At 38.7% G+C, this 23,666-nt stretch overlaps 1 protein-coding gene and 1 non-coding gene across 13 annotated transcripts in view; one reads left to right on the top strand and one right to left on the bottom strand.

Moving 5' to 3' along the window:
* The window catches only part of Dgki (diacylglycerol kinase iota), a 441,978-nt gene that overhangs the window by 20,019 nt on the left and 398,293 nt on the right, over positions 1-23,666 (bottom strand). For 11 of the 12 annotated variants that reach the window (XM_019208591.2, XM_033764527.1, XM_033764526.1 and 8 more), the window contains 2 exons: positions 4,298-4,335; positions 731-851 (listed from right to left, as the gene is read on the bottom strand). In XM_019208591.2, the coding sequence (XP_019064136.1) occupies positions 731-851; positions 4,298-4,335 (159 nt within the window). Of the gene's footprint in view, positions 1-730; positions 852-4,297; positions 4,336-23,666 lie in introns of those variants that run through there. The other variant, XM_033764525.1, reaches the window with a different exon arrangement.
* LOC117286413 lies at positions 21,219-21,325 on the top strand. The gene has a single exon (XR_004517585.1). It is a non-coding gene; the product is annotated as a U6 spliceosomal RNA (small nuclear RNA).

The following is a 23,666-nucleotide window of genomic DNA, read 5'->3' as shown; positions in this document are numbered from 1 at the left end:
TTCCTCTCCTCTCCCCTTATAAAACAGCCAAGCCAGACACAACTGCCTCTTTTGCCTGTTTGTTTTTTTTTTCTTTTTTTACTCCTAGAAACACTCTAAACATGAGAAGCCAAAGGTAATATGCAAGATTTGGTCTCTGTTGCATTTTAGAAGCAGATGTTGTAGCACTTGTGTGCTTGCTACATCCAAACAAATGATCTAACCTGAAATCAGAAAGGTAGTTAGGGAACATTCTGGGAGGAGAGTGTGGCCTGCCGCACAGGCATTTTCAAAGAGAATCAAGTGTGATTTGAGTGGGAAAGATGAGTGACAATCAAACAGCAAAACTGAGAGATAAGTATGATGGAGAAAAAAAACATACTCATAAGTTCTCAAAATGATCAAATGCAAATATGGAATAGTTAGATGATTTAATTTGCAAAAAAATCTACAAAAATAAAGCACATTTTGTCAGGCTGAATTTGATTTTGTGTTTTATGGTTTAAATTAATTGACCCTCCAATTGCCTATACAAAGCAGAATGTAAATATGTCTTCCATTAACTGCTTGGGTAAGATGCCACACTGTCAATGGTCTGCAAACCCAGATGCTTTGAATAAGCAGGAGGAGTCAGCTAAAAATAGGTGAATACTTCTGACATTCAGAAGACAGCCTGCATGCATGTCAACTTGGATAATGCCATTCGTTTCATGGATAAGTGGCCATTGGTAAGTCAATTGTGCCTACTCACCGTGGTCAAGGATATATTTCACAATCTCCCCGTTGCCAGTTTTAGCTGCGTAGTGAAGGAGTGAACAGTGGTCTGGTCCCTGAATTAGCAGACTGCCTCCATTTTTATAGCTTTCTATTAGCTGAAAGAGACACATACAGAAAGATGCTCAGGCAGGCAGAATCCAGAACAAAGGTAACAGCTACTGGGTCATAAAATAAGAGAAATGTAACAAACCACAAATGTTTCTATCCTCAGAGGACATGGAGACAAGTCAGAGATGAAACACCATTCCCAGACTGCACTATAACTCACATAGATGGTCGCTGTCTCACTAGCTCTGGAGAGTTTGTGGGTAGTAAGTGGTCCGAGGAAACTGAAGCATGCTGAATTGCTCTTTTCTTTTGTCTCTGAGCACTGATCTTCACCACAAGGGACAGAGAGGCAGAGGAGGGAACAAAAACTTTCCTAGGTTGCTTCAGGACTATCCAGTGAGAGAATAATTACGGCTATGGACAGGAAGACTTTGTGTCTGGTAGGTAAGCTGCTTTTGTGTGTTCTTTAGTTGCTCTTTGATTTCTAATGAACCTAACAACCAAATTTAAGAGCTGTTTCTCATTTTTCTGCACATAAGAACATACATATGCACACACATATATGTGGCCCCTTCTTCATCCGTCATTTCTGCATCCTGGCCTGGTGTTTTCCAATGGAAGAGATGATATGTAGGTTGAGAAACAAAATGGTGGGAAGAATGTAGTTGTTTCTATTTGAGGAAAAAGAAGGGAGGAGAGCAGAATCTGGCAGCTTGAGAGGAAGGTGGCTAAATGAGGATGCAGTCTGGAGTCCATGAAATGTTGAACACTATAGAAAGTGTAAAAGGGACCCTGTTCTCTATACTGTGGAACATTAAGACAAGAAAAGGCTTTGTGAAGCTTTTAAATGGTAGTAAAAGGACAAATAAAAGTCAAATAACCTAGCAGACCATAAGCAAATTAAATGCAGAAATAAAGATAAATATGACTCAATCTCAGTCACACAAAGGCCTCGTAGTCAACAGGAAAGAAGGGGTGTAAGCAATCACCGTAACACCCAGGGCACTGTGAGGCTATCAGAGGAGCGTAAGGCAGGCAGGAAGCCAGTCTCGCAAAGGCATGGAAGACTGCCTAGAGATAAATCAAGAAGAGGAGGTGAATGGAGGTAAGGAGCTTGTGACGATTTTTATTCCTAGACCGTGGGCAAGACGACAGGAAGAAGTAGCTAACAGCCTTTCACAAAGATGCAGAGGAGAATCCTGTCCTGTTCAAGGGCATATTCTCACATGATTCTCTTTCTCCTTGGGCAGGTCCAGGAAAGATGGGAGAGGAGACTTAGCCAGGCCCAGTCAGGGTTGGCTGGCTTGGCCCTGGCTTTCTGGGAGGTTTTCAGCTGCTGTGAACATGAAGCTAGTCCACGGCACCTAAGCAGCCATGCAGTCCACCTGCACAGGGCCCTTTGTGCCAGCCCCATAATGGGTGGTTCCAGGATCTGCTCTTCTCTAGTCTCTAGCTCTATAGATTCACATTCTCTCTCTCTCTCTCTCTCTCTCTCTCCCCCCCTTCCCTCTTTCTCTCTCTCCCTCCCTCTCTTCCCCTCCTCTTTTCCCCTCTCCCTCTCCACCTCTGCCTCTCCCTCCTCCCCCTCTTTTCTCTCCCTCTCTTTCACTATTACACAAACCATCTCTTTAATACTTACTGCATTATGCTTTATAGAGAGAAATGAAAGAAAAGATGAGAGGGGGGCAGAGATACTTAGGAAGGAAAAGACAAGTTTTACAAAAGAAAGGGAGGTGCCTGAAAAAGAAAACTTCTCTGCCCCCGTTTTTTATCTCTCCATAGGTAAAGAGTTATTACGCCACTTCTTAGACATTTACGAAATACGGGCCAGGGGTTTAGCTCAGTGGTTCTGCTGCCTGCCTCGCAAGCACAAGAACCTGAGTTTGATCCCTGGTATCAAAAGCAAAGCAAAACAAAACAAAACAAAAAACACCCTGAAAACAAAGAAATAACTATAGCATAGAATGCAATATTTCAAATAATTACATGTTAACTGTAAGAAAAGTATGGTGATACAATCGGGTACCCTGGAGATTGGTTGCCTACATTAAAGAGAGATAGAAAATAAAATGCAAAGGTTTCAATTGTCCAGTGCTTGGCAACGTTTTCTTCTTTTAATGTTCTCAGAGAAGGAGGCACGTATGTATTTCCACAGACCTAACACAAGCCCTTCAGAGTAGCACGGCATTGCTCCTCACTGCTGGGGAACAGCAAAGCTGAGGAAACGCATCCCTATTCTGATAAAAGTTCTCCATGACGCTGTGATCTCCAGTGCCTACAGATGCAAGCTGATCAGCATGTTTGTCATCGCCTCTAGATCTACTTTCTACCCATCTGAAACGCAGCACAGGTACACCCTGTTTTGTCCAAGTGGTGAGCTTTAAAAATGCTGATGATAGCATTTCTTGGCTTTCTTCTAAGGCTTTTGGTGTTTTGGTATGCAGTGTCACCTTGCTGCATATGCGGATGGGTGACACACACCCTGTGGCAGTTGTCATTATCAAGGGGCAGATCGAGGTCACTAAGGTCATACAAGGACAGATGGAGTCATGAGACCCCATGCCTGAAAATGATATGAGTCAGGCAGACATTTTGGAATGCTCAGACTATTTTATAGAAACGTATTCTTATCCCAACCATGGTTAGTTGTTATAATACACAGATTGACACTATAATATAAATAGTACAACTAACATTTTAAGCCCCTTCCATGTATTGAAACAATTTTAACAGCTTTAATGTACGATTACATTAAAGACTTATGACAAATCAGAGAAAACAGGTAACATTATTATTATCACCACCATCATCTTCCCATTTTAGAGATGAAGAAACTGAGGCACAGAGATAATTAATTAATTAGATGAAATCATATATATTATGAATGGCAAAGCCAAGATCTGAATCAAGCAGTCTGATTTCAGAATTTGCATTTACTCTCAAGACAGTCATGACCATTTCCCTCAACTAAATTAGCCAGGAAATATAACCAAAAATTTAAATGTTCAAAGTGAACCAAATAGTCTTCTTTGGGTTAATTATGATCCCCAAATTATAACACTAAAATATCGGCAGTTGTGAGTTCTGGCCTGGAGAATGCATTTCTGCGTATGGTTCAGGTGATTCTTACAGGTGCACTCATTCCAATATCTGCCAAAAAAAAAAATCTTTCAATTCCTTAGGTATTAGCTCCTAGAGAGCAGGAATTCTGGGCACTGGAAATCCTGGGAACGTGCGCTCCATTTTAACTAAGCCAGGCAAGTCGCGGGCGTCCTTCCACAACCCCTCTGATGGTAGTAAATGCAGAGATGCTGTGAGAGCTCCCCTTACTCCCTCTGCTCACTTCTCCAAACAGCTTCCTTTATCCTTCTACCCAGCAAGTGCAGGACGGGAGAAGATAAGTGATACAGGGGATCTTGAATATTTGGTGAGACATGTTGTTGTTCTAAAATTCCTAAAGAATCACCAAAATTTTGGTAGGAGAATATCTTACCTTCATAAGATCACCAGCTATTACTGCCTGCAAAATTGCTGTGAAAGACAAAAGAGAGATGTCCCATTAGTTGAAGACCCTCTCATTAAAATGTTACAAAAGGCTGGATCCAAATTTTAGAGATGTAGTCTATGTTTAGGAAAGAAACCAGGGAAGGGGAGGCATGCTAAAGGTTGAATCTTGGTCAAACAGACAAAAGCTCCTCTTTAGTCATTGCCTACCCAGACACCAACCCGATAAATTATGCTAATCCTTTCTGAGATCACTACATCCCCACCCCTGTCTGGTATAGGAAAAGTAACCGGAAATTTTGAGTCACACAAATTGGATCCAATTCTTAGCTCTGACACTTAAAAGCTATGGAACATTAGGTAAATCACTTGACTCCTTGAGCCTCAGTTTCCACAACTGTAAAACAGAAAGTCTAAAGCATATAGAGGGGCCAAAGTATTCTTGAACTCCAATGAATGCCCCTAATCCAGTCAATGATGAAAAATGAGTGTCTAATCATGATGGTGGCTGCTCTTTTCTTTCCAGTTCTTTCTGCTTTCTTGGAGTTTAAGAATCGCCACTCCTTTTGACAGTGTGTTTTGCAGTGATAAATAAATACTTACTACTATGGATATTAAAAGGACTAGAGGGCTGGGAATTTAGCTCAGTGGTTCCACTGCCTGCCTTGCAAGTTCAAGGTCCTGAGTTTGATCCCCAGTACAAAAAAAAAAAAAAAGGACTAGAGACAATAAAGAGGAAACAAGTCTATTTTAATTGTGTTCTAGAGAGAATAACCATGTGTTTTATATTCAGTTCACAGATAACTGCTACTGAAAGAAGCCTGAAAGCCTTAGATAACTTAAGCTATGTGTAATATGTTCTCGTGTAAGGACAGAAGTGTCTAATGACATGCAAGTCATATGAGATGTAGAAGAAAATATGACTGACAAAGGGGACAAGTGTATGCATGACTGATGATGAGTATGGATCTTAAAGAGAATTCTCTGTATCAGAGTGAAAATGGTTCTTTTAGAAAAATAAATGTCTCGATTCTGAAATTACTCATAAATAGGTTTTTCAGGCTTTAAATGCACACAATTTTAGAAGAAAAATAATGTAAATTTATTTCATAAATTGAAATTTTATCTTTCTTCATTGGATCTCTTCTCATGTAGAGTTACCCAGAAGCATAGCAGCATGTATCAGAGTACAGAGAGTCCTGGGCTATCACTAAACACAGTCCTGAGGATTTTCCCTTGAACACTGGAGTCCTACGTGGGCACATGGAAAGGGTGATGGCTGGGTAAACATACTCAGGGGTACAGGACTGAGCCCTCAGACAAAGCAGGCACTCTGAGAACCTATGTTGATGAGGAAGGCTACCTGAACATGGAGGGAGAAAAATGGATAAAAATGGAGATTAGGAAAGGGAGGAGGAAAGGTTCCTCTCCACAGGCGATATAATGATTACACTCTACATTCTACTCTTCTCCCTGTTAATCCTGGAACAGTGTTGTGCATAGTGCAGAAGCTAATTAAGGAGTTGCAGAGCTGGCTGAAAAGAAAGAAAAGAGAAAAAAAAAACTGGAAGGGAAGATGGATGTGAACAACAGAAAAGGAATTAATAAGATGTCATGCATCAAAAGAACCCAATAAAATACTGTTTCCGTCTTTGTTTTGCATGCAAGGACATTGAGTTTGGAGTGAAGTGACTCTTCCATAGCAGCCAGTAGCAGCCCTGTCACACTTCAAAGCAGTTCCCTGTGTCTACCCCAGGCTTTTTCAGTGCTGCCGTATGCCCGGTGTACAGAGTTTTCTGGGGCTTGGTAAGGTCTGCAGAAAGTGACAGACTACACTGTTTTCAGGTTTGCAATGTAATAGAAGTGATATACTGGGGTCTAATTCTAACTGTAATTTACAGGACAGATAATTTAAGAAGTTATTCCATGTTTTTAGTCAGTTTCTCACTAGCAAATGAGAATAACTGCTTTATTGCTCATCTCTGTAGTGAGGATCAAATATTAAAAAGTGCTTTATAAATGAATACGTTATAGAAACAGAGGAATATTTTTCAGTACTACCATGACTACATGTAAGTACATGGAAAGGGTATATGGATGCTTCAGAAGAAGCAGGAAGGCTGAACTTGGCATTTGAAGTTGGAAAGATACATCTCTGTTAACACAGATCCCATTGGATGAAAGCCACAGCTAAAGGAGCCCAGGATGTTTAACTTCATGACGTATATCCAACACAAGAGCACAGGGAAGGAAAGTCTGGGGAAAACATTAGCAATCATAGGTCCAGGGGAACATATCAGTTTGTTCTTTGATCCTATAGGACTTTCTCTTAGCTTCAGTAGAATAGCCATCTTGTGAAAGAAATAAGGTTAGGAAATTTGCATGTGAGAAAAATTAATGCAAAGCCTGCAACTCATACACAGAAGTTCAAAACTTCACCTTGACTGTTTTCAAGAACATATTGAAACTTTCCTCAGAATTTAAAGGCTCAAATTAAGAGGGACCAAGAAAGAAAGAAATGAGAGAGAAAAGAAAAATGAGTGAATGACTTTAAAGTACTTGTGTAATAAAATTTGGTGCACATAACCAATAAATCAAGATGATGACAGAATTCTCCAAGGGGAAGTCTACTAAGAATCTCAATCTATCAGTCAAGAAGAGAAGCTGGGTTAAAATTTAATGGCCAGACGTGCAATTGAGAGAAGGCTCCTTAGAAGAGGTGGAGCTGAAGCCAGCTTATTCATCAGAAATGAAATTAATTGTGAGAACAGCTCTGGAAACCCTTGTAAGACGAAGGAAGTCTCTGAACAAAGAAAGGCAAGTGAAAAGTCACTGTGCCTTCAAGAGCCTGCCAAGAGCGCTATATTGCCCCCTCACATGGCAGGTGGGGAGCAGTCGCAGTGAGAAGCCACTGAGGATGTAAAAGCAGATTACAGGAGCATATAAGTGCCCTTCGGCAGACCAGTTCTGTTCTGCTCCTCCCCTTCTGAAAACACCGTAATGATCTGTTCTTGGTTTCTCACCAGCGGACTGCCCACAATAGAGCCTCTTTCAACCTCCATATCGTTCACAAGCATTGTTGTTTATGTTTGTTGGTTTCCAAAAGCCTCCCAGCTTAAAGTCCCCATGAATAGGTAGAGAATCATGTAACAGAATCATAACCATAAATAATTTCCACTGCAGTGAATATGGAAAACATGAATATTTATTTTTAAGTCAAGCAATATACCCAAGGGTATCTATTATGCAAACATTATTAGGAACAAAGCTTACTTCTTTCTCTTGATTAATGTCCTTCTCTATGAACACCATTGCTTAAGATTTCTTCTGCAGAAAGAAAGCCTGAATTTATTAGTATTCAACTTCAGATAATAACCTTTGGAAAGATCAAGCTTTAAAACAAATAATGAGATGTTATGATTATAATGTTATTCTTTATTTCTTGAGCTTGGAGCACTGCTATTTGTCTTTTTCAAAACTCTTTCACATTAACAAAAAAATTCTTCAAAATTCTAGAATCAAGGGAAATGTTAATGGGATGTAAAGGTTACTGAGTGGATGACTAAGTTTCCCAAAAACTTATATCACATAAACCTTTGTAATAGAACAGGAACATTAAAGGGGTAGAGAACTAAGAAAACTGTCATTTTTACACATTAGGAGTTGAATCGCTAGTTCACATGAAATGATTTATTTTTCCTTCAGGGCTATTTCTGCAACCAAACTGGTGTCCAGTGCACATCCTAAGACAGAAGGCTGGCACTGGCAAGAAGGAATTCTTCATATTCCTTCTCAAAGTCCTACCTAGTTTGGCTTGAAATCCTAAAAGTTGGGATGTACTCAGACCTTGAGCATGGAAGGAAATGGCTTCTACCACTCAGAATAAGGAGAGGGAAAAGACAATGGCTATATTTGAATGTATGGGCCCTTCAAAAAATTCATGATGAAACTAAATACCCTTTGTATGAGTGCTATGGGAGATGGAGCCTTTTGAGACAAGATTAAATTATGAGAGATATAACCTGGTGAAAGAGATTAATGCCCTTTGATATGGTACTGTACCTTAATTTTTTCATTTTAAAGTCATAAACAATATTTCTGTGGCATTAAAACTGTCTTTGAAAAATGGAAAGCATTTGGCATTATAAGCATTAACTGAAATGTTTTCTTGGTATGACACATGTATTTCTGTAAGTGGTTTGACTTAGTGTGCTTTTACTTCAATAAAGTACCAGTATAAGAAATTAAAATAAATAAACAGATAAAGATTTTTAAAATGACAGAGGTCCAGAGACCTGCTGGGCCCTTCCATCTTTTCTATCACATGAGAGAACAGCATTTCTCTCTCTTCGCTTTCTACCCTGTCAGATACAGTGAGAAGGTGCCACCTTGGAAGGAAAGAGAACGACTTCCCTAGATGTTGAATCTTCTGGCATGTTGACTTTGAACTTCCCAGCATGCATAATCCTGAGAAATTAAATTTCTATTATTCATAGAAAGTGTAATCCATGGTATTTTGTCATAGAAGCAGGAACAAACTAACAGCTCTTCTTGTTCCCCTCAGTCCAAGCCCAGATCAAGTTAGCAGTACTACAACAGTGTACAGAACACATTTCATTTTCTCTTAGAGCCTACATTTTAAGAAAAAATATAAAACAAGATATGACATAACCTGTAATTGAGTCTGCACTCAGATTGCCTGAGTTTATGTACTTAGAACATTATTATCTGGCTACCACCCCAGGCAAGTAAATTTACCAAGCTTCAGTTCTCTTTGGAAAAATTAATAGTAAAAACTGTGCTTTTGAGGGCTTGTTTTACAAAGTCATAAAACAAAGTACATGGTAAGCACTGTGATCATCTGTGTGAAACACCATGTAATACTGATGACCTTAACACAGTACATAGAAAAAAAACTATTTTAGACTAAGGACAATTAGCTAGAATTTGACTACTTCTGAAGGGATAAAGGATGTAATTTTCAGAGTACAGTATTTAATAATGAAAGGCACACAGAACTTAGCAAAGCTACATATATACCCTCTTTGCAATTCATTAAATCAACTGAAATAAATACATTATGATATATAAATTAGACTCAAAGCCCTATGTACTTACATCAATTTTTAAAAGTTAAATCATTTGTGCATAGTTAGTAGCAGTTTTGAGGTAATATTTTTTTACTAAATTAATTATTACTTGACCTTTGACAGCAGCTTTTAAAGCTTTTTAAAAACTGCAGGAAAAAACTGAAAGTAAAAACGAAACTACCAGCCACAGAATGGTTTGGGAACACCTAGGTAACAAATTTGTTGACTTATTGAGAATCATAAATGTATTTGGCTATGCAAATTTCTGCATACTTTTACTCATTGTTTTTGTGAGGAGGTCAAAAATCACAACCTTAAACTTAGTAGTAGCTATAGTCTATGATGTAGACCTGTCTTTGGCCTGAGTCTAATTCTCTCATTTCATTGCTGTGAAAACAGGGTCTTGGGATATGAACTGATTTTCCCAGGTCACAGCAGTGTTTAGGCAATAAGCTGAGAGACATGGGACTTTTGTTTCCTTTATTTACTATTCTCCACTCTCCAAAGGTCAACTTCCTTCCACCATGACATGCTCTTTCTCTTTTATTTTATTTGAAGCAGGACAGCCAAAAATTAAAACAATTCCACAAAAGAGTTATGTGAGAGAATGGCATACAAGGAAGGTGAAGTCAACTTATGGCTCTAAGTACCAATTATGTTTAAGCCAGTAGAGATATTGGCTAATCAGCATGCACACAGCAATGCTATGCTCACAGCTCTCTTGAGCTGAGCATCACCAGAGTCCACAGATTTTCCTTTCATTCCATCAAGCTCACTCCTGGCTTGGACACAAGACAGCTCATACCATCAGCTGCCTGAAAGCCCACTTCTCTGAGATGCATTTTTCTGCATAGCTTTTCCTGTACTTACCTTATCAGAAACACTCCGTCCAATTTCTCTACTTTGTGAGAAGCCAGCCACGGTACAAGAGCAACAAACTGTGAAGGCTTAACTCACAAAAATGGAATTTAGTATAGTTGTCAAGCGTAGGGAATCTAACACTCATTTAATGGTACGCATAGCCACTGTGAAGTATGCTAATCAGGCATAAATGGGAAGCAGCTCACAGAAACGACTGTAATTAATATTATTTTACACAGACATGCTGAACAAGTCCAAGATGAGGTGAGAAAAAGGAGAAATTAGATACTTCTAAAGACCTCTGCATTTTAATCTAGGCCTAGAGGAGTTTTTGACAATCAGGGATAAGATGGGTGACAAGTCATTTCTTAGACTAACAGCTGAAATGCTGAGGATTTTTAAAAAATAATCTAATAGAGCAGAATCACGATTTTTCTTTTGACATGCAAGTCTATCATTTTCCTATTATTACATATCTCAAGCCATCTCAAAACACAGTGACTTAAAACATGACAGTTATTTATTTTGCTCAAACAACTTCATTTTGCGCAGGGTACTAAGTAACTCTGTCAGGTCCACCACTTGCAGTGTGAACACACGAAGGACTGGTAAATGGGTGCAGCTAGAATTCTGGGTTTCCCCATGGGCTGCTTAGGCTTCCTCAGGAAACAATAGCTGGGTTCCAAAAGCAGCTGTCCCAGAGGAGCCTTTGGAAGTCTCTCAGTAGCCCTGGACATCACAAAATGTCCTTCCTCATGAAATCCCCGGTTTGTCCATATTCAGAAGTCAAGACACACACTTACTGGACAAAGTCACAGTGTAAGATGAATATGTAGGATGGGTGACATTGCTGTGACTGTTTTTGAAAAGTACAAACTGTCACATTATATACCTGTCTGTCTTCTTTTGACTCCAAAAAATTACTCCTTCAAATAAGCAGTTCTCTTTTATTTGTCTACAGAGGTAAACATGTCACAAAACATGACATGGTATGCATAATGCATTCCCTTAACTGATGCGGTAACAGAGGCTGTGGGTCTGGGCATTTTCCAACATCACCTGAAAATCAGCACTGACCCTCTGACTCACAGCACTTCACAACTCTAAGATGTGACAGTTTGTACTTTTCAGAAACAGCCATGCAGTATCTCTTTCCTACATGATAGTCATGAGGTGTGAACCTGACACTCTTCCCATTGAGAGATGGAGTCTGTGTCCTGAATATGGACAAACCTGGGACTTCAGCACAAAGGACACTTTGTGATTTTCAGGAACCTCCACGGGCTTTCCTGGTACAGCTGCTTTTGGAACTTAGCCACTGTTTCCGGAAGGAAGAACCCCAAGCAGCTTATGGGAGAACCCAGATTCCCAGCTCAGTCCAGTTATCAGCCCTGCTTGTGGTTGTTCACACTGGAATTGAGTCTTTGAGCTCTCAGTGGACCTGACAGAGTTACTTAGTACCCTGCCCAAAATGAAGTTGTTTGAGCAAAATAAATAACTGTCATGTTTTAAGTCACTGTGTTTTGAGATGGCTTGAGATATGTAATAATAGGAAAATGATAGACTTGCATGTCAAAAGAAAAATCGTGATTCTGCTCTATTAGATTATTTTTTAAAAATCCTCAGCATTTCAGCTGTTAGTCTAAGAAATGACTTGTCACCCATCTTATCCCTGATTGTCAAAAACTCCTCTAGGCCTAGATTAAAATGCAGAGGTCTTTAGAAGTATCTAATTTCTCCTTTTTCTCACCTCATCTTGGACTTGTTCAGCATGTCTGTGTAAAATAATATTAATTACAGTCGTTTCTGTGAGCTGCTTCCCATTTATGCCTGATTAGCATACTTCACAGTGGCTATGCGTACCATTAAATGAGTGTTAGATTCCCTACGCTTGACAACTATACTAAATTCCATTTTTGTGAGTTAAGCCTTCACAGTTTGTTGCTCTTGTACCGTGGCTGGCTTCTCACAAAGTAGAGAAATTGGACGGAGTGTTTCTGATAAGGTAAGTACAGGAAAAGCTATGCAGAAAAATGCATCTCAGAGAAGTGGGCTTTCAGGCAGCTGATGGTATGAGCTGTCTTGTGTCCAAGCCAGGAGTGAGCTTGATGGAATGAAAGGAAAATCTGTGGACTCTGGCGATGCTCAGCTCAAGAGAGCTGTGAGCATAGCATTGCTGTGTGCATGCTGATTAGCCAACCTGGCACAAAAAGAATTTGGACTCAAAACCAGATATAAACTTTTTGCCTCTTTGTGTGTGAGTAGTTCAGTCACCAAACTCGCAGGGGAAATTATTTGGTAGAATGTGTAGAATTCTATAGGTAGAATTTGAAACTCTTAAGTAAGGTAAACTCTGACCTCAGTCTTTTCTTAATAGTCAGCGGTAGAGATACTCTAGATTCCCTCCCTACTTTCCTCTTTCAGCAAAAAGGCCACTCACTGAACTTCAGGCCTGTGCTCATCATGCTCCATCCACCACTCTCTGCTCCATTCAGAACTACGGAGAGCAGGGAGCAGAGCACACGCTGTCCTTCCTGCTGTGGATCATCTATCAGTGCTGGGACTGGTCCATCAGTGGCATCAAAAGGTCATTAAATATTACAGTGGTCTTACGTTCACACAACACCTGTGCCAAATCCATTTGAGAGTGTATAACTGTACATGGGAGATATAAATAGGTTTGTTTTTCTCGAAAGACAGAGTTAACCCCCAAATTCAATTAGTTCCTGCTAATTGCATGCATGAATGTAGATGGGCTCTTTCCATCTGCTGTAGCAATCCTTTTGAAGCTCCTATTAGCATGGAAGAGGGTTTTCTGTTTGGAGAAAAAACAAACAGCCCCTCTCTAGTGCTGCTTTCCTGGCAGAAAACCTCCCCCTTACTGCCAGAGGACCAGGAAGTGGGCCCTTCAGGAGCAGTTGGTTCCACTTCTTTTATTCACCACTGGAATTGGTAATGAACAGTAGAGGGACCAGATGTCTCTCCAAAGCATCCCATTTATTTATTTGCTGTTTTGAGATTGTTAGTTGTTTCACATGTCGAAGTTGTATCTCTGCAATTAAGCCACAAGCATGGGGACCATGTTGGTTTTTTTGTTAAAAAATTCTCTTATTTTACTAATATTAATGTTTCTTTGAAAAATTATGATGCAGAAAGTCAGTAGGTACCAAATAAAAACTTGGTTGGTCTTATGCCCTGGCGAGTGACCTAATTATTTCACCAGTCTTCAAAGCTGAGATTGAGGAAGACACTGGAGAGTAAAGACAATCGCTTTACTGATATCTGCTATATCAGTTTCTGGAGTTTGCAATGTTTCCAAATCTCTTGGAAACCTAATGATATCTATTAGATGCAGCAAAATAACACTGCCAGACCATAAACATATATAATTTGAACCAAATCAGATCTTGGTATTAAGTAATGATCCATGCCACTTCCTTAGAGCATTAGAAGTAAGCCCTGCACCAGGGCGAATTAAATTGCTTTGAGTGCTGGATTAGTAAAAGCAAGTTCACAGGTTAAGGGGGCAAAGGGACCCATCATTCTGTATCACTTCCAGCTAACTGTGTAATGAAAGTATATGCCAACTATCACAGAGTGATCAGCAGAGGTTCTTGAAAATATCTTCTTATCAAATACTGCAAGTCAATGTTAATGTTTCCTCCAGAAAAAAAAATTATTATCATTACCTCTAAATGTAATTGGCAACACATTATTTATGTAGCACTATCATCTAAGGTAATATCCAAATTCTCCTTTAAAACTAGAGAAAGCGAATTCATTTCTAGCATCAATGTTACAGAATCCCATTGCTTTTGTTCAGTAAATATTAAACACACAAACTGGGGCGATTTTTCTTGTTTGTCAGAGGTTTTCATCTGATTATACCTTATAAAATTCAGGAACCCAAAGTAATCATGGTACACAATACCTCTCTTTTCCCTTCCTAACATTTGAATGTAGTCATGCATATTAAAATGCTTAGCATATTGCCAACTGATTTCGAAATGTGAGAGATTAAACAAGAATTCTAGCAATCCCTCAAGGCACTTCATACCCAAAATGTTGAGAAAATTAAACAGAGACTGACTAACGTGATTTAGTTTTGATTTCTTAGCATTTAGATGATAAAAGCTATGCACCGGAGAGGGTAAGAGAAGTGAAAGAACTGTAAGTAAGGTGCTTGGTAGCCTCACAGATGACAGGAAAGTGCCATATAGAGGAGGAGAAGCTGATGGCCCGAAGCTCCTGAGGACTTTTACAAATAAATTAGCTACCATCAGGGCTTTGGCTCCATCCCTTCACTCAGCATCACATTAGCATTCCTCCTGTGATCAGTCCCCTTGAATTCTCTTGATATATTTTAGCAGTGTCCTTCAGGACCTCTAAGAAGAACTCAAGTTGAAAAAGTGGACACATAATTCATCCAGTAATAGCTGTAAGCAGATCTGATGTGGCCTGAAAGTGATGGATGGCTCCTGGCTTTAGGTAAACTTCAAAGCTGAGTGAAAAAGATGTTTAAGGCCAGGATGCGAGCACAGAACAGCGTATGCTAGAGCTCAAGAAGATTATAGGTTTATGGGTCATCTGGTCATCAGGAGGCACATTAAGTACCTTATCGGTGCCCAGCAGAAACCAATCACTCTAACATAAGGTCTTTTTCACCAAGAAGAATAAAGTTAGTTAAAATACCCCTCATTGGAATAGAGGTAAAGCTAACAAGGAGTACCTACAGCAAAGGTCACTGTCAAGGACACAAGCCAGCAAAATACTGTGCATATATAGCAAAAATGTGCAATTATAAAAAGGAATTTCTAGAGTGTACCCTCACTTGTTTAGCATATTTATTTGAAATTATTATTTGAAAAATGAGGAAAACAAGCCAACATCATGCTGTTAATTAACCAGCATCATGGTTTAGAAGTAAGAATGCTAATGTAAATGGTTAGTTCTGAGCATGCTCAACAGATAAAATGCTAAATAGATTGGCTTCAGTGAGTCAATGAGTCTTTAATGATACTGATGAGCAATTCGATTTTACTATTCAGCTCCAGTGAAAGTGAATGAAGACTAAAGCTTCACTCTTCATATAAATCTATATACTTTAAGAAAGAAAACAGTAACTAGAAAGCTAACACCTATGTACTTGCATAACCAAATGTAGCTCCTGACAGAAAAGGAAATAGAGGGTGATATACAGAATGGTTTCCTGGAAAAACTGTACTAAGAAATTGTCCAAAAAGGAAAGATCTACACGGCAGAAAAACAGGAAGGAGGATTTTTTTCTGTAGAGATGAGCAATTAGCCTTGAAGTTTGGAGGAAGAACTGAAACACAGCTTCACTCGAAAAACCAGATGCCTGAGATGAGGGGAGGGAGAAAAAGATGAACCAGAAACAGAATGACCAAGGAATGCTTACAAAACACCTTCTAAAACTCACTGAATCATATGAAGCCAGAGATTCTCCACCTACCACCTAACATCAGTGAAAAGTACCCCAAGACTTCATTTTTCAGAATATATCCTTGGCCAAGACTACTACCCTAGCTTCAAAGACGAAAGAATTAAGTATATAGCAGGGAGATTGCTCCCAAATCAAATGCTAAAGAGTCATTGGGTGGGTCGTGCTTCCAGAGAATGAGAAGACACTAACAGAGTAGGTTAAGGAAGTTACAGTGGCTGGAGAGACACACGGTCAGTGAAAGAAACAGTTTGCAGAGACAGTAATACTTTAAATGACTTTTAGGGCCAGGGATTTTGCTCAGCCATCTGCCTCACAAGGGTAAGGACCTAGGTTCAACCCCCAGTACCCCCCCCCCAAAAAAGACTTTTGTTTGGTCTTGTAAAACATCACCCTATTTTGAAAAAATGGCTGAAACAACTGCCCTCATCTGCTAGGCTGTTAGAGGGAATAGAACTGTCACTAGATGAGGAAAACTGAGTGGATTCTGGGTGGTTACAGATTCCCTTTTTAATAAGCAGCAGGGCTTTGCTTTGTGAGGAGAAAAGCTGGATGCTACATAATTAAATAGCACTGTTTTTTACCTTGTTAAGGACAGCTACCAGGGTGGAAGCCACCTGAAGCATTTACACACTGACAAAGTGGCTCTCTCTTCTCAGAAAGAGGGTCCACTGCAAGGTGGGGTGATGGCAGTGCCATTTGTCATCACAAGCAGGAACAATGGGCTGGCACTCCTATGCAAAAATCCTCCCTCAGAGTGTAGTGCACAGGTATCTCCAAGACACTTCTTCAAAATCTTAGGTGACATTTTTGGTTTTTCCTCATGTGTTTCACTGCTTGAAATGGCTTTTCAACTCAGAGGCCTGAGTCTACAGAGGACCTCAATTGCATCCTGCTCTGTGTAGAAGCCAAGGACAGAAGCAAATGTTTTGTCTCCAGGATTATCCAGCCTGTAGGAAGCAGAGCCCGATGGGGAGCTGGTTTTTCCCTGTCCAGATCACTGCTCTTGTCATGGCCAGCCCTGCCTCCCATGCTCAAGTAACAGACCTTTGCTCAGAATGACAGAATCTGTCTTCTGCCTAATGGACCATGCATGACTGGAAGAAAATACCTAGTTCTGGTAGACCTAGAAAACAATAGGCTTTACTAATCACAAAAGCCCATGAAGAGCTCTGTTTGAAGAAAAGCATATTCTAATATGGCTATTCAGCATTGATGGCTTCTCTGGCTCTTTCTTTTGATAATGTTTGCAGGCATTCTGTGTGCTAGGCAGGAACCAGGTGCTTTACCTACATTACCTAACTTACTCCTCATGATAAGCCTGATGAATACATATTATTATCATCAATACCATTTCCATGATGAAGAAAGTCACATAGCTAACACAGAAGAAAGTCATGGGGAATGATTACTAAGAAGCTTGTGTCTCCAGTGAGACACTAAAAGTGCCTCCCTTGCGTGGCTGTAGCGAGTATCAGACAGCACCATGTGGTCCCTGTGCAGTGACTCCAGGTCTTCCTGTCCAAACATTTCCCTGGCCTACCCAGGGAGATGCACTTTTAGTGGTCTCCATAAACTACTGTTTCCTGGTTCTGATAATCAAAGGCATAAAAAATCAAATTACCCATCTGGGGAAAACACAGGCCATACTAGAAGTTATGCTGGGGAAGGGATGACACATGATGCTAAAAAAGTCACAACCTAAAATTAGGGCACCCAAATGGATCCCCAAAAATGAAGACTGACATAAGAAGGCCAATGGAATGAAGAGCATTTGGTTGATTCAATGAGTTTGAAAGAAGGGGATTCTGATGTACGCTTGCACAGCACAGCTCCATCCAAGACAGCCCTGGCCTAAGCAGCTGTGAGACAGCCTAGTCAAAAAGACCAAAATAAAACAAAACCACAGCAGGAATGCTTCGAAGAATATACAGGTTCAATCAACATATCTATGACAAACCTGGAAATCATGTAAGGGCATCATTTAGGAAAACCAGCCACCCGCCAGTTTTTTGTTTGTTCGTTTGTTGCAAGAAGCTAACAAAGTAAAAAATAAGTTGTAGGTAGAGCATTCTGGGGAAAATTTTTTGTCTGAATAATAGGATTTTAGCCAAATAAAAAAAAACAGATAAATGGAGTAATAATTATCCTCTTATAAAAATCAAATCACAATAACTGTCTGTACCCAACAAGCCAAGCCTCTTGTTATACTGTGTGTTGATATAATCCAAGTCATTTACTTTGATGCAGTAGAAATCTTAAAATAAGCACAGTAAACTTTAAAAAGTAACTACAATTAGATCCTTCACCTCTTCTGTCCTAAGTGAGTACACAGAGACAAACAGGGATTTCTCACTTGGTTTTTAGACACTTATCATTAGCACTGAATTAACTTATCTTTGGGAATAAAATCTATGATGGCTTTGTCTGTTGTCAGACACATATCCCTGTGTGATACACTCTGACCTTTCCATTTAAACACAAGCCAGTACGTTACCTTTCTTCCTTCAAAGCTCTCCTTTTCTCTGCTACTTTCTTATCTTTTAATACTTTCACTAACTTGATTTAAATACTCTCCTAGAGCAAAGGCAATCCAAACCAATGCGGTGGGTAAATCTTAGTAAAGAGTATTCTCCTCCCACAGCCACACTTAATCAGCTTTTGAAAAATAATTAGATAATTGTTACCAACAAAGCCTTCCAAGGAAATCAAAAGGATCAGAAAGACTATATGGTTACAGTTCAGAATGAGATTTAATAAAGGGGAAAGAGAGAGGAGTTAAGGTCAGGATACATATAAAATAATAGAAATAGATTTTGGAATACCTAGTGAGGGGGTTCTATTGTCCTGTTCCCTCGTTTCATGTTTTAATCATCAGTAGATAATCTACTGTCTTAGGATTTGTGAAAGAAGACAAAGCTAGGACAAACATGCTGTTTTTAAAATTCCTTTGTTTCATCCATTCAGAAAAAAGCAGTCAGTAAATGGCCATCTTTTCAGCATACTAGTAACTGAATCCTTTAGAAAAAGAAGACCAGCGCTGACCTATTCTCTACTACAGGGGAAAGATTAATGAGGCTGCAGTTCAATCCAATGGTTTGCACTGGAAGTTTCTGTTTACCCATACCACATAGCACAGCAGATTTAGCAGTGAAACTTGTATAGAGAGCATCAGTTCTCTGCCAAGTCATAGCCTAGAATAGGGCCATGTCCCTATTCATTGGATTTATAGTCAAATAAGGAGGGCAATACCACCCAGAAGAAAATAACAGACTACATTAAAAAAACAGGGTGCATAAGGAAAGAGAAATCATGGGCATTCAAGTTGTCAGAAAAAGTCATCATTGTTTGTTCTCAGACTCTATAGAGGTGGTTCCAAGACACTGGAATGAATAAGTGTGAGGATGGATCTGAATGAAGGAGAATGAAGACCGTCTCGCAGAGGATGCTAGAAGGCGACATAAATGGTACAACTGAGTGAATATGGGGAGATGGCATTTGGAGAGGTGTATACAAGAAGGAGCACCAAAATAAGTTACTAAAGCAATACAAACTAAACCACAGTGTGGATAGTACTAAAGTAAGCACTAAAAAGTCTGAATCTAATTAGAAAGCCAATGGGGGAATGACGTGTAAGGAACTAGATATGGGGCAAAAAAAGAAATATTCCAGTAACTTCAAATCAAATGGCCCACATCATGGCAAAGCAGCACACTGTGATTTCTTCCTAGCAAAGAAATGAAACGTTCACAGATGTTTCCATCTGCATGACGAGCCAGGCTTACTCATCACATTTCATGCAAGAATAGTTTATAGGAAAAGGAGAAACAACTTTCTCAGTGTACTTCACCCTTCTCATCACAGGAATTATCTCCCTAGTGGTGATATTTCCTTCAAGCTACCTTTCAAAAACTCTAGTTTTTAAAGAAAGAAGGATATTGGAAGAAAATGGGGACTCCTGTTTCCTTGAATAGGAAGTATGGGGGTAGGAGGAGTGAATTAGAAATTTATCGTTGAATTATTCTTTAGTTTCAAAGGTATTATTCACTTATAAGAAAAAAATTCTTATCTTCAATGATCAATTTCGCCCAATAAAATTTCATATAATTATCTACTCAATGAACAGAATCGTATTTACATGAGTTCAAAGCTGAAGCAATGCTACTGAGAAACAGTACACAGAATGATTCAGAATGCATTCTGCATCCAGATCATCAGAGTTTGCATCCTTATTCTAATCCTTATGAAGTATGCATGTGGCTTGGAAAAATCACTTGGTAGGTTGTGCCTTAGTTGTCTCATCTGTAAAACAGGGAAAATTGTGGTTGTAACGACTTAGCTGGGTTGTTGATTCGATTAGCTTGAAGCACAATTCTGGGTGTACTGTAGGTCATGGAGGCATGACTGTGGCACTGAATCTGCTCCCTGGCCCCTTCCTCTCAGGCATTTTCCTCTGCTCTGCATCCAGCTGACATGTGGTGAGCACCCTTCCTCTGCCTCATGCTTACACTATATTTTTCTCTTGGAGTCAGTTCATCATGGACTGAGCTTTCTGAAATCATAAGCAAAAATAAGTCTCTACTCCTTTAAATTACAGGTGTCAGGCATTTTGTCCCAACAACAGGAAAGCTGACTAATAAAGTTGTATATACAAGATATTTCAGAAAGAGTTAACACAAGTGTTGTACAAGGCCTCCCAGAGATTAGACAAAGGGGAAACTTCCCAATTTGTATTATGAAGCTAAGAATATGACACATGCTTTCTAAAAGAGAAAAGAAAAATAAAGGCCACCCACATTCATGAACAGGATTATAAATATCTAAACAAAATATTACCAAATGAAATCTATCACTACATAAAAGAAGGAAAAAGAAGAACCACACTGAGATCAATTCATGAATATCATGTTGGTTTCCATTACAAAACTGATTAATAAAATATATGATAATCACAGACAAAAAAGAAAAAAAGTTGTCACCCAAAAGATGAAGAAAAAGATAGTCAATAAAATTTGACAGGTCACATTTAATGGATTTGAATGAAAGGAAAAATACTTTCTAAAAATCTACAACAATATTACCAATACCAGGAGCAAGACTACCCAGAAGTGAACATCCCATTTAATGGTGACTCAGGAATGATATTCACTGTGGATCAGGAATATGTCAGTGACACTGTCCACATTTACTTCTGCTCACCACTGAAATGAAGGTTCTACCAGTGCAAAAAGGAGAAGAAAAATATCTATCAAGTATAATGATTGCAGAGAAAAATAAACCAAAACCATCTGCATTGTACATAATATTGCCTATATAGAATTTTTACAAAAAGAGCTTTCAGATAAAATTTATGCATTTAAAGGTTAGTAGGAATCATGATATAGAAACAAGTTTTCAAAAGTCAATCACAGGGCCGGGGATTTAGCTCAGTGGCACCATGACCCACCTCACAAGTGCAAGATCCTGAGTTCCATCTCCAGCACCAAAAAAAAGTTACTGTGCTCACTTCAGCAGCAAATATACTAAAACTGGAACAATACAAAGAAGATTAGGATGGCCCCTGTGCAAGGATGACATACTAATTTGTGAAGTGCTCCACATTTTCATCAGAATCACAGCAGACTTTTCAACACAAACCCTCAAGTCAAGGAGAGCCTGGTGTAAGTTATTTCAGGTCCTAAGAGAAAACAGCCTCCAACCTAGACTGATATATCTTGCAAAACTCTCTTTTTAAATGGATGGGGAAATAAGATACTTCCATGACAAAGAACACCTGAGAAACTTCATGAATACTAAACCAGCATTACAAACAATTCTAAACAATATCCTAGAAAAAGACAATGAAGGTCACAACACCATGAAGCCCAACAGAGCAAATAAACTAGGCAAGGCAAGAAACTGAAGGGAGAGGGGAAAAGTTAAAATAGCCAATAACAGGACAATAACATGACAATAAGTCAGTACATATCAGTTATAATTATCAATGCCAACGGCATCAATTCAACAATCAAAAGAAACAGACTGGCAGAATGGATTAAGAAGCAAAATCCAACAATATGTTGTACACAAGAAACAAACCTAGTTCAAAAAGAAACTCATAGACTGAAAGTGAACCAATGGAAAACAGAAGCCCAGCAAAAGGCAGGGGTATCTATCTTATTCCTAGAAAAAGTAAATTTCAAACCAAAACTGATTAAGAGACACAAAGAAGGCCACTACATCTTTGTAAAAGGAACAATCCAAGAAGAAGGATGACAATCATAAATATATATGCACCAAATATTAATGCATCCAACTATATAAAACAAATATTAAGGGAAATGAAAAACCAAATAAGCACTAATACAATTGTAATGGTGGGTCCTACACACCACATGGTCACAAATAGCAAGATCATCTAGGCAAAAAAAATCAATGATAGACTAGAACAGAATCAAGCTTTTGAAAAAATAGATGTAATAGACATCTATAGAGTGTTCCACCCCACAAAATCAGAATATACATTCTTTTTGGCTGCACATGGATCATTCTCCAAAATAGGCCACATACTAGCTCATAGAAAAGGTTTAAATAAATTCAAAGGAATCAAAGTTATCCCATGTAGATTGTCAGACTATAGTGCAATTAAGCTGGAGATCAATAGCATAAGAAACCATAAGAACGTCACAAACACATGGAAATTGAACAACATTCTCCTGAACAATCAATGGGTCACAGAGGAAATTAAAGAAGAAATTAGTCAGTTTTTACAAATAAACGATAATGCTAATACAACATACAGGAATCTATGGGACACAATGAAAGCAGTTCTATGTGGAAAATTCATAGCAGTGAATGCCCACACTAGGAAAACATAGTGAGCTCAAATAAACAACCTAATGATGAATCTTAGGCTCCTAGAAAAAAGAAGAGCAAGAAAAACTCAAAGCTCATAAAAGGGAGAAAATTATAAAGATCAGAGCAGAAATTAATGCAATGGAAACTAACAGAATGATGCAAAAAAGTCAATGAATCGAAGAGTTGGGTTTTCAAAAGAATAAATAAAATCAATAAACCCTTAGCCAACCTTGTCAAAAAAAGGAACAACAATTCTCAGATCCATGCAATCAGGAACAAAAAAGGTGAAGTTACAACAGATCCAGCAGAAATCCAGAGGATCGTCAATACCTACTTTGGGAACCTATACTCTAATAATGTGGAAAACATAGAACAAATGGACAGATTTCTTGATACTTATAAATTACCAAAGCTGAATGAAGAAGGTAAGAAAATATTTGAACATCCAGTTACAATCAGTAAATTTGAAAATGTAATTAAAATTTTACCAATGAAGAAAAGGCCAGTTCCTGATGTATTAACTCCTGAATTCTACAAGGCATTTAGAGAACTACTGCCACTACTCTAAACTTTTCAATGAAATTGAAAGGGAACCAATACTTCTAAACTCATTCCTCGAAGCCAGTGTAACTTTGATTCCAAAACCAGGGAAAGATTCAACCAAAAAAAAAAAAAAAAAAAAAAAAAAAAAAAAAAAAGAACTACAAGCCAATCTCCTTAATGATCATAGATGCAAAAATCCTCAGTAAGATACTAGCAAACAGAACACAGAGGGTCATCAAGAAGATCATACGTCCTGATAAAGTTGGATTTATTCCAGGGATGCAAGGATAGTTCAACATATGCAAATCAATAAATGTAATACACTATATTAACAGAGTCAAGGACAAAAACCATATAATCATCTTAATACATTCAGAAAAAGCATTTAACAAAATTCAACATCCATTCATGAAAAAAATCTGCATAAAATCAGAATATATAGTCTTTATCTCAATTTAATAAAGGCTATCTATGAAAAACCAACAACCAACATGATATTAAATGACCAGAAACTGAAATCCTTCACATTAAAATCAAGAACAACACAAGAATGCTCATTATCACCA

Source organism: Fukomys damarensis, unplaced genomic scaffold, assembly GCF_012274545.1.
Source record: "Fukomys damarensis isolate Sample0158 unplaced genomic scaffold, DMR_v1.0_HiC HiC_scaffold_16, whole genome shotgun sequence".
NCBI classification, from domain to species: domain Eukaryota; kingdom Metazoa; phylum Chordata; class Mammalia; order Rodentia; family Bathyergidae; genus Fukomys; species Fukomys damarensis.
The sequence above is the reverse complement of the archived record's forward strand: the minus strand, read 5'-3'. Positions and strand labels throughout refer to the sequence as shown.